Genomic DNA, 12,529 nt, shown 5'->3' on the forward strand with positions numbered 1-12,529 from the left:
TCTTTTTCATCTCTTAGAATGGTAAACAAACCTAATATTTAAAGAAGGCTCAAATAATATTTTCCAATCTTCTATCAAATTTCAAGGCCAAGTACTGTACACAGATAGTTCAAAATCCCGAGTATTATACTAACTCTCCAAGGAAGATGCAAGCTGAAGAACAGCTGGTAGAGAATATATATATCTAGTAAAGCGGTGGTTCTCAAACTTAAGCATTCATGAGAACACTTGCAGGGCTTGTTAGATGCAGATGGCTGAGCCCTATCCCCAAGGTTACTGATTTCATCTGCCTAGAGTGAGGACTAAGAGTTTACCTTCCTAAAAAGTTCCCAGGTGATGCAGATGCTGCTGGTCTGGGACTGCCCTTTGAGAACCACTGTATTAAAGTAATTTGACTACTGTGTCTTCTAGGGACCAAGGTATTTTGGCAATGAGCATCATTAAAACTGATTTCAGCTCACACTAAAGATTATTATACCACAGGACAGGTGGTGCTCCATGTAACAATGAGCCTTTAACAACTGGCAGAGAGAAAATATGAAAAGTGTAATTAAAATGAACATTTAAAACAAGTTTGGATACTCTTGTATTAATAAGATATTTTTAAAGTACTCTGAATTAATGTCATTTATTACTGTAAAGCTTCTCATGAGAATTCAACCATTAGTGATTACTCTCGTATTTATTTATACATATACACATGTATCAAAATATGCATATATAAGTACATGCATGCACATTGACAAATATGCATATATCCAAAAGTACAATAAAAATAAAATCAAAGAATAGTAAGAATTTTAAACCAACTGAGAAAAGAGTGTCACCACACTTACAGCTTTTAAATTCCAAAATCTTGAGTACAAAGCCATCATGCTATGCTAAATTTTTAATTGACAATAAATTTTATGCAATCTGAGTTTAACTCTCAATGCAATCTGGAACAGCTCTCAATTCCTAAGATCCAAATTAGGTTACAATTTAGCAATGTTAATTTAGCATTTGTTCTACTTTTTTAATATGCTCAGATTCACTTCCATATTATTTTCTCTACAACAGCAGGTGTATAGATATTCTGGAGTCAACATATGCTTTGACTATCACCTTTTAATGGGGAGAGGCACACATAACTACACAGTAGCTCTTCCTGACTTGTTGAGGAAAGACAACTTCCAATGTTCCCCCCACCTCATCCCAGACCACATAAATGGGTTCATTTTATTATTTGTTCCAAAGTTTTCCAGCTCTGACACTCCAGCTTAAAGGTGCAATGCCACTGAAGGGAATCAAAGGATAAAAGCAGGAAGGGAAAAAAAGGCAAACAAAAGTAACATGAATAGCTGGAGTTACAAAGCTCACTGTAGACAGGAAGGTCATACTTACTTGGAGTGGGTGGAGAGGATAATTGAGCCAGACTTCGCGCAGGTCCTGGAAAATGGAGTGATGCCTTTAATGCTCAGGAGAGCCATTTAACATACTCTAGAGTACTAAATAAAATGTCATTATTTGAAATACTGAACTATTTCAGATGCTGACTCCACTTATTGCAAATTCAATAGTGCTAGCAAACTAATTTTTTAAAAAGTGTATTCACCATTGAAACTGCCTGTAGTGACTCTAATTAGCCTATTAAGCTGGGGTGGAAAAGAGCCACCCCTAGCCCCAGAAGTCAAAGACACCTTTTAAAACTAAGTTACACATTTGCTTAACCTAATACACTGGATTAAGCTGCTCTTTAATCATATTTTTTTGCTTACCATTCCCCAGAAATGTGCACCAGCTGTGCCTTTGGTAATTAAAACTCATTTCAAATGTCCTTTTATTTTAGGTACTAACTCATTATCATCTTAGCTGTTTTAAGATGGAGTGGAATACAGCCCATATCTTGTTCATAAGCTCCTACATGTAGGAGACCACGCTTTTACTGCTGGTCAGTACAACTATTGACTTGAACTATTAGAATGAATGAGTTTTATGGAAAACCCTAGTACATTATTTTATCCACTGAGTTAAACCTAGAAGCAGTTATAATTAGAACTTTCTCAGAATTAAAGTGTTTTTCCTTCAGTTTCAGATGCTAGAGAGCCTCTGACTGAATCTACTTGCTGGCCTTGATGTTAGGTTTCTGAAATAAACAACAAAATTTTTTTTTGAAAAGAGGGAAAAATATTTTTCTTAAGTTTTTGGGGGGGGATAAGAAGTATAGGAAAATTAAGTATAACCTGTGACACACAGAGATAAAGTGAAATAAAATACTTAATTTTTTTTTTACAACTTGCAGCTTAATAAAATATACTTAAAATTTTTTACAGTATTTTTAAAAAGCACTTACATCAAACCGTTCTTTAAAGGCATTTTAAAGGACTTCTCTTAACCAATTCAGAAACCTTTCCCTTGAAATCTCTGTAGCGTGAATTACACTGAATGTTACTGCCGTCTTACAACTTTCTCGTGTTCTCTCAATGCTTTTATTTCTCTCCTCCACCACCCTAAGTGGACATTTACCAAACTTCAGTCCCTTGCCTGACCTATTCATTACCATCTCCTCTGGAGAACACCATTCTCCTTGCTTTAACTACTAGCTCAGTTTGGACTACTCATTCATTTCCACTGCAGCACTGACCTCTCATCTAATCTATGGGCCCTATGGACTGGGGTCTATAACACTAAATGCTTTACAGGCATCTGTGACCTTTTACACAACATACACAAATGGTAACTTTTCACCTTTCCCTTAAACTATGGAGTCTGCTGTTGGGGAAGACTGACTAGGTCTAATCCTAATTTCCATGTTGGCAATTCACTTAACTTCTCTAAGCCTCCATTTCCTCAAGCACAAGACAAAGATAATTATAGGATACCCAATCACTAAATTGTCCTTGCCTTGTGACAGTATCCAATCCCAAATTAATCCCTTGTTTCTCTAATCTGGCCTCAGACAAGGTAAACAACCAAGAACCCGCACAATCATTCAGCACCAGCCCAGGCCTCACAAAGGATGCCTCCCTTGGCCCCGCCTTACCAAATGCAGTCAGTCAATCTGACTTTGTCGCCTACAGGTTTGTCCCTGGCTGTCTTTGGCTGATTAGGCTTCCATGATACCATTACTCAAAAGAAAGTACAACAGTTCACTAACATCTCTCACATAAAGCTAATGGATGGAGATGTCAAATGAGTTAGAATGTCCAAGTTTGTTTTCTTGAAAATGCTGAAGTGGAAAGCCCATACATTACTAAGCCTTGTTCAGTTTTATAAAGAACACAGTAAAACAAATTCTGAATCTCAACCGTCCCATTTGTAAGATAATGTTCAGACTTCGCTTTTTCATTTAGTCATTTCTTCATTTCACTCTTTTAACAAATATTTATTAAATGTTGCATATGTCAGCATTGCACTAGGTACTGAACATAAAAGGTAAGCTCGCTAAGTAGACAACCAGGAGAGAAGCAGTTTAAAGAAAGAAAAGAATCTAAACACAAACTGATGCAATTAAAAACACAAGGTGCAAAACTGCCTGTAATTCAGGAAAACAGGAACACAGAGTGGATGGGGGAAACATCCCCCAGATAAAACGGAAGGTAAAATGGAAGCAGGGGACAGGGAAAAGGTGGGGGTGGGGGAACAAGCTTATAGGGCAGGGGGGACATAGAGGCAAGACAGGAGGGAGGAAACAGAAAAAGAAATTGCTGAAATAGCCAAATAAAGATAAAGGCCAGAACAAAGATAATTTGAGAAAAAGTCTTAAACACTATCTGCTATAGATACAAATTAAGATGCATATTTGTTTACACGTGTAGGACAAAATGGGGACATGGAACACCTGAATTTTCCCCTCAGGATGAAATTCACACATACAAAAATCATTACACATCTCTAGAAAAACAAATAAAAAATCAAATTCTCAGAAATGGACATTGTCCAATTCATTTTTCAAAATTATTGATTCTTTTTTTTTTTTAAACTACCCAAAGTAATACAATAATAACATCTGACAGCCACTTAAGCTGAAGGTTTCAGAGAGGCTTAAAACACTGGCTTCCTGTGTTCTTTATTGCTCCATGAGGGCTATTTCATTCAATTATAATGACATTTCAATTTGGAATACAGAGTTGCCTCTCCCTTGAAATGTTAAATTGACTTGTTTTGGTACAAAAAGCACCCAGTATGCTCTATTACATGCAGGATTAAAAGGTATCTCTGGCAATATTAATAGCTTAATACTTTAGTAACAACAGAAACTATTTTAGAATCTATCATTTTTTCTTAAACTATAATTTGCTTCAAAAAAAAAAGTGCTTGCATACTCTTTATTCATAGCCCTATCAGAAACTCCCTATGAACTGACTTTCTAAAATAAATATACATTTATCTAGTCTACATAATTTATGTAAAAACAAATCATAAACAGAAAAGCCAAAAGGCTATCACTTCAACTAAGTCTGCATGGGGTAGGTACCCAATGATTATAAAATATAACATCATAATTAACTTCAAGATACTTCAAAATGAAGCTAAGTCTTATCACATTTGTATTCGTATTTAATTTACAAGTGACCACAAGGAAAGGCAGCATTAAGGTGAAAGAAAAACTCCTAATGTAAATGCCCATGGAACTTTCCCATCTGCAAGAGTTGAATAAGCTATTTTTGGTGTCCTGGAACTTTCCCATCTGTGGTAGGTAAATTTGGGCATTTTGTTTCTCCTACAGACTCTTTAAGATACAAAGACCAACTGAAATAAAATCTTCCATAATGATATATAATTGAGAAAAATCAAATGATTCAAGATAAATACCGGATCATTAAAGAGTAAGCGTCCAAATAACTGTTTGGCTTCCTCCAGACTTCCCTCCAAGTAAACAGCTCCTAGATAAAAGGAAGAAAATGCCAAAAGGAAGTCTGCATTAATATTCAAAGAAAATTACATATCTCTATAAAAAGCAAAAAGGCAAGCCAAAAACCACTCACAGGAAAAAAAAAAATCAAGTTCAGAAGCAATTGCTTTAAAGGTAACATTTCCCTCTTTTAGCTATGCTCTGTATTATAAATTAGACTCAAATACAAAATTCAATTTATTAAAAAATCTAATATTATAAATAAAAGAGGCCAAATATGAAATATCATGAAGGGTAATGGTATAAACCTTACTAAGGGAACAATGTAAAAATACTTGACTTTACTCAGGAAAATGTTACATTTTATTTTCTGTATTTATAGTTTATGTTTCAGACCAAATATTAATATAGACAGGCATCTAAGAAAAAAAGTCCCGATAGACAAAACCTGAGTCTAGATCAATGAAGGCTTCTTACCTTTAATTTGAAATATAAGCACTGTGCACATATTTAGTATTAATCATAACCAGTAAGTACTACAGTATTTTAATTGGGTATCAAATAACTCTAGAGTAGGACAGTCATATTTTCTTGAAATCAAATTTTTACACTTGTCTTCAGAAAAGTTTACTTTTCCATGTCATAAGTTAAGATGCTTAGTTACCAGGACTTTTGACAACTAAATACATTTATTATTTATTGATAGTTGTAGTAACAATAATGATAGTAACAGTAGTAATGGTAGTAGCTGTTGTGGTTTGGGGGCTACTTATGCCCTGGGCACCATGCAAAGCATTTCCACATTGTCATCTTCTTCATCACAGGGCACCTTGGTAGGAGGGTATTAGAAAAGACTTGGGCTCCTATTAGGTTGATTTGAAGGAGGACTTAAGGAAGTGAAATTTTCTTCTGGATTGGATGCTGCCAGAATTAGATATTAAGATCCTTACACGGACTCTGTGAGGTAAATGATCCTATCTCCATTTCACAGATGGGGAAACTGAGGATCAAAGAGATTAGATAATTTGACAAAGACATGGATCTGATAAATGATAGAACAGGAAACTGAATCACCTGCCTAGCTCTGGAGCCAGTGGTAACACCAACTGTCAAAAATACTATGTGTACAGAGCATAGTAATTCCACACATCAAACTCCCTGAAAATAGACATATTTGTGAAAAAGAGACATAGCTGTGAAAAGGCTGTGGATAATTATTAAACACTCTCTTGCTACTATCATCAGCATGAAACTATAATGGGAAGCTTTTATACTCATTTTCAAAGGAAGAGGGCAAAAATGATAAGTACAAAGGCCTTTGAAAAATAAAATGTACTTGATCACTTACCTAAAAAAATCAAACTGTCAATCTACTGTAACATTTCATTGCAAAGTATACTTGTAATCACCAGCTAATTAACTCTTCATAACTTTCCTGTACCAACAGCTGATTGTATTCTGGTTATAGTCAAAAAGAAGCTGAGGAAATAAAGCACCTGGATCGACATCAGTCTGGCTTCAAGCGAATAAATAATAGTTACGTAGACTCAAGCCCGGATTTTAGAAATGTATTGTTTTTCAAGATGTTTAAATCAGAAAATACTGCATGCAAATAGTTTAAAATTTAGTCAAAAACAACCTGAGCCTTTACAATGACCTAGTTTCTGTTTATTTACATTTATTTGATTCTGAATCAAATCTGGAAAGTAATCCATTCCCATATTAATTCACTTCATTTCAATTCATTCAGTACTTACTAAGCATCTGCATGATATCAGATACCAATTCGAGCACCAAGAATGTAAAAACCAGAGAGCACGATCAGCATCTGGAGGAACTAAAATAACTATAATACAATGTAGTGGGTATTGTACCAGGAATCTCTCGTGCTTTGGCAACAGGTAATTCTGTCCCAAGTTCCCACACTGAATTTTATGTGCACTCCAGACTGTTTGGACGTGCAAGAAAGCAGAATGTGAAAAGAGAAATTACCTATTAATGCTTCAAAACAATTGGCCATTGCATGCCGAAGGTCCGATTCTCTACAAAGGTCAGGCCCATGAGCATACAGCATAAATCGATCCAGTTCAAGTTTCTACAAAATTCAAAATGATAAAAGTAAGAAAGAGTTGACCAAAATCTTAACTATAATAATTCAGCATCTCCTGGGAGAGGAAAGGTGATGCTTACAAATTCACTGGTCTCATGTTAGTATATTAAGAGAGCTTACTCTATCATTCATTAGGAGTCCTGTACTTATGGTTCAGTCTGACTAACTCGACTCTAAAAACAGGCTTCTACAAACTGCCATAGCTCAAGTAGGGGTCAGAATTGATCAGATCTGAGCTTTTTAATTCTAAGTTCAGACTAAACACTAGCCCAAGCTGGAATAAGACTCTGCTACAAGAACATGGACCCCTGAGACACAAACCTAACCCAAAGTTCTGAAAGTCAGCTTTAGCTCTCTGATTCCAGAATTATGTGGTACTGATGAAGTCTGTACCACACAAAACAGATTTTTATGTGGTAGAGAAAATGGAGACCCTCAGAAGACTTCCAAATGCCTTATATCTCTAAATCTTTTTTTTTTTTCTCTGGTGAGGATTGTGAGGGCCTCATATCTTTTCACTTGTGTCGCCTTTATGAGGTTTCCACACTCCTCTCTGTGCAAGCTAAGTGCCGCCTGCTGAGCAATGAATGGGATTGATCTGAAGGTCTCTGGGAATATTGTTTGTAGCGAATTGCACTTTCTTTTTGATTTGGCCTCAGGAAAGTTTGGAGCCAAATTTGTGGCTCAGTTCTAGGTATAGGACTTATGAATATATCAGTATAAACTAACTTTACCTCTGGCTTCATTTTACTGTCTTACTCCACATTTTCCCTTTATTTTGATTTCTGTAGCTGTTTATTTCTTATCCTATGGTATTATAACAAACAAATCAATTCTACTCCTTTCAGAACTAGACACAATATAAATGAATATTTTTTATAAAACTCCTGAGATTGAATAAATGGAAATCATAATTCTTTCCATAAAAGGAGAAAGATACAAACATTGCATAAATATGCAATAAATGTTTCTATTATCATGTAATTCAATTCAATAAATACTTACTAAGCAATAACATGCCACATAATATGGAACAAGACACAAGTCAATGAATAACCTAGGACAATATGAGTCTCATTAGTCCTCAGATAAAAGACACTCAGATTTTGTGTCTCAGTATGTATGTTAAATATTCATATTCATCTATATTGAGAAAAGACAGACAACAAAAACAAGACATATATGCTATAGTATTTTGTAATTGTTAGGAATCCATGAGTATAAAACACACGCAAATGAGAGTTTTGACGACCACAAATACAACAGCAGAAAACATCTCTTTTTAAAAATTGATCCCAAAGTACAAGAGTTTATACTAGAATATGTAAATTTCATCTGTTTGACAACTTCACTGGGAAAATTCAATTGTTTGCTATCTCTGGAGCCCTGCTTGAAAGCAGACTGCAAGCCATATTTTATCTTATAAACAATGACTGTATTATGGAGTGCTCTGAATTTTCCAACTTCTAGTCTCTACTATATATCCTTATTTTTTCACGTAGGCATTAGAGGAACTTTTAAAGGGAGAAGATAGTATTCTACTGTGTATGTGTTAAGATGCTCATTAGTCTGGAGAGCTGACCTAGAGCTTTCATTAAATTCGCAAGGGGAGGGTCAGCAATTCGCCATCAATTCCCCTCACTTCCAAATGATTAACACATTAACTGCCATGTGAGTTGTATTTAACTCACACTAGTTTTGAGCCTAGGGCCTCGTGAAGCATATGTAACTCACATGTCTCTTCACCTTGGGAGCCATGAGAACTATTTTTCAAGTTGCATATAACTCACACACAGAAAACAATAAAAAATAACAAACTTTTCATTAAATTAGAAAAGATTGTTTTGTTTTATTGTATTTAAGTAATAAAACACCATGGCCCCAATGACAAACTTTTTTTTCCTAGTGTGGTGGTCAACGTGTTAAGGACCACTCGTCTATACAGAAGAAAGTTAGGGCCCCCACAGCCACCTGCTGGAGTGGAATGGACATCGAATACTGTGCGAATGGCAAGGCTTAGGCTTGGTGGAGGAACATCACACAGAAATCCCTGAAGGGAGAAACTAGCTACCTCTGTCATTACTCATGGCTTTACATAGCACCGAATCTGTTATGTAAAGCTTCTGTTTTCACGCTATGGCAATTTCCCACACTTTAAATATCTTCCTTGCTAGATCCGAAAAATAATTATACAATTCCTTTATATCTTAAACAAAAAAGAAAACAATGGAGAAAAGAATGACAATCTACTTATTGATATGTACCTCCAATGACATTAATATGAACTATCATGAAGCATTCTGACAATTAAATCACCGAAACAAACACTAAAGCAGTTTTTACATAGAGTTGTGAAATGCCATTCATTGTGAGGCTGCTAAAACCAAGTTAGCTTTTAGGTTTTCCATTAAGGCATCATTATTTGCATTCTCAAATGCCACAAAAGCTGGTTCAAACCTACCACCGGAACTATGATAATGATCGTATTACATGAAATAAAACAATGCATTCTTGCTAACGCATGGACTAAAGTTAAGCACATTTTGAATATAATTAATGGCTTGGCAAGATCAAATTAAGAAAGCAGTCATAAAACTATGATGGGTTTTGTCTAGTCTTTTCTATCAAATTTCGACTTTTATATCAAAATGAAGAAAAACATAGAAATTACTTAAGGCAAAATTCAAGGAAAACTGGGCCAGGTGCGATGGCTCACGCCTGTAATCCTAGCTCTCCAGGAGGCCAAGGCGGGAGGATCATTTGAGTTCAGGAGTTCGAGACCAGCCTGAGTAAGAGTGAGACCCTGTCTCTACTAAAAATAGAAAGAATTAACCGGACAACTAAAAATATATAGAAAAAAATTAGCCCAGCATGGTGGCGCATGCCTGTAGTCCCAGCTACCTGGGAGGCTGAGGCAGAAGGATTGCTTGAGCCCAGGAGTTTGAGGTTGCTGTGAGCTAGGCTGGCTAGCTAGGCTGACGCCACGGCACTCTAGCCAGGCAACAGAGTGAGACTCTTGTCTCAAAAAAAAAAAAAAAAATTCAAGGAAAACTCACAAAAGCTTTTCCAGTCAATCCTCAGTATTTGGAAATTTAAGAGCCACTGGTCTAGCTACTATTAAATAAACCCAAAGGTCTATAAAAATGTAAGGATTTATCACAAGAACAAGGGTAACAGCAATAAAAATAATTAGCTCCCACAAAATTATTCACACCTTTGTGTGATTACTATTAACAAGTATTATGCCAAACAATTTATGAAATGAATCATTAAAACTCATAATATCATTGATTATACTTCTCACAACCAGACTGTGTGGCAGGTGCTAATGCCATCTCCATTTTATAGATAAGAAAGCAGAGGTTTGGAGAAGAGAACAACAATGTGTCAATTTGTCCCTGGCCACCCTGCTTATAGGAGGAGGGGTGTGGACCAGAACACTGTTGAGTCAGTGGAAGTGCCCAGGTTCTTATCTGCTATGAATCACGATAGTAAAATGTTGCACAGAGATGGAAACGTCAAATCAGATCACGTAGGGAAAATGCCTAACACGAATTTCAATCAAGAAAAAATTCTGTTAGTCACTCAGCTAAGTCAATGAGGGCTAGGTGGACAGCCTAAACCCTAACTCTTAATTAATGGGATTTGTGATTTGGGGGATTCTCAAAGGTCTATAAAGTACCCCCTGTAAATGGTCTGGAATATTCTATTCAAAGGTATAATAGTGCTTGTTAATGTAAATTAAAAACAAATATACTACAGAAATATTACACAAAGGGAAAATACAGAATATTTCATTTCTTTTGCTTTGTTCCCATGTTCCTTTTCCCCAAATGTTTAACTCTGTTCATGTACATCTGTCAAATTTTTCTTCATCTGTTCTTAAGTTACCTCACTGTGGAGTTCATTAGCTGCTGGTGAAACTCACAAAGGTAACAGAACTAACAAGGCTGAATCCTTAAAACCCAAACAAGAAATACTTCCTGGTCTATAAAATGTTACACCCTTAATATATCCTAAAGAGCTACTTATTCAAATGCAAAATTATGCATGGACGGAAGAAAAGAATGTGAGACGCAACTACAAGTGCTTCAGATGTTTTATGTACCTTTGCTAGCATGGCAAGGTGCTGATTCTGAACGATGGCAGTTCGATAGGTCGCTAATCCTCCTTCTTCCAGACTAGGAAACAAATAGTACAAATGGACGCTACAAAAAAAAGAAGCACATAAATAAATATGCATGACAACATTCTGTTGTGACTCTGTGTCACAGAAATAGGGCTGGCACACAGTATCTGTGAAATAGATATCAGCTGAATTGAAGTAAAGGGTTTGATTAAAAGTCTTTGAAAATTAAACAGTAAGTACAATATATCTGAATGTGCTAAAACCCCAAAAGCACTATTCATTCATGTTTTCACATTTATTTCTGTTAAAAGATTTCTCTGAAAGCTGATGACAACAGAAGCCCGAACAATCAGTCACATACTGCTAAGAGCAATCCCATCTGATACTCTGAGAGTAGGACTGGAAACAAATACTTTTCCTCGGCTTGAGTTGTGGGTGGCTCCTGAAGAGAATCCTGGGAAGCCCCGAAAAGGGATGCAGGGGTAACATATTCTTCACAAGCACAGACGGGACAGGAACAGAACTGAGAACAGCACTCATGGCTGGCTCTGCCCTAAGGACAAGCCTAAAGGAGCTGATCAGAAATGTGTGGGAACTGGCAGAAGACCACATGGAAAACCAGTCTGGACCACAAGAGCAGCTGACCTCTCTCACAACGCACACCATCTTGTAAGATCTACTGCTGGTAAGGGCACCTACGCGTATTTAGCCTCAGAGCTTAGGGAATAGCCTCTTCTCCTCGTTAGGTCCTTCTTGTGAAAAGAAATGATCTAAAGAGAATAAAAATAGCTCAAGAGAGTTCCAAGAGAAGCATGTGTTATCTCCCTTTAAAAGGGAAATAATGTGAATATGGAAAAACAAACCATACTTTCCTACCCTTACCTCCAAATTAAGGATCCTAAAATACCTCTGGGGAGAGAAAACACACACATACACACACGTGTACACACACACACACGCGGAAATCTGGTCATTAAAATTACTTGTAAGCTTTACTTCCCTTGAGATCAGAAAGAGTAACAAAGGGATCAAAGACAAATCCTAGAAGATGAAATGACATTTTAAAATATCATCCCTTTCTTTACAAATTGAATATAAGCTCTGAAGCATCTAGACCAAGACAAGCTGATCTTTTGTGGCTGTAAGCAACTTTAACATACACTTGACAGGACAAAGACACCAGCCTTTCATCTTGTAATCTCGCTCATTATAGCATCAGTGAGTGCAAGCTGTCAGGGCAAGAGTCCTGTAGCTTTTAAGCTCCACAAAAAAGACAAAATACACGGGGTTTCGATGCCTTATTTGGCTAATTACAAAGAAAGTAATGTAATAAGTATGTTACCTATAAAATGTAATTATTGGGGAACTGTAAAAAAGCCTAATTACCTGGTCAGAAATTCAACAACAGCATCACCCAGGAACTCCAGCCGTTCATTGTGGTTAATCCTAGAGTAAG

General features: G+C 36.3%; 1 protein-coding gene across 1 annotated transcript in view; it reads right to left on the reverse strand.

Annotated features, from left to right (window-relative positions):
* Positions 1-12,529, reverse strand: part of DROSHA (drosha ribonuclease III) — a 114,684-nt gene that overhangs the window by 22,082 nt on the left and 80,073 nt on the right. Inside the window, exons 23-27 of the mRNA XM_069492777.1 lie at positions 12,460-12,519; positions 11,053-11,152; positions 6,827-6,929; positions 4,795-4,865; positions 1,384-1,428 (exon numbers count right to left, since the gene is read on the reverse strand). Of these exons, the coding sequence (XP_069348878.1) occupies positions 1,384-1,428; positions 4,795-4,865; positions 6,827-6,929; positions 11,053-11,152; positions 12,460-12,519 (379 nt within the window). The remainder of the gene's footprint in view (positions 1-1,383; positions 1,429-4,794; positions 4,866-6,826; positions 6,930-11,052; positions 11,153-12,459; positions 12,520-12,529) is intronic.

The sequence above is a fragment of the Eulemur rufifrons genome, chromosome 17 (genome assembly GCF_041146395.1).
Source record: "Eulemur rufifrons isolate Redbay chromosome 17, OSU_ERuf_1, whole genome shotgun sequence".
NCBI lineage: Eukaryota > Metazoa > Chordata > Mammalia > Primates > Lemuridae > Eulemur > Eulemur rufifrons.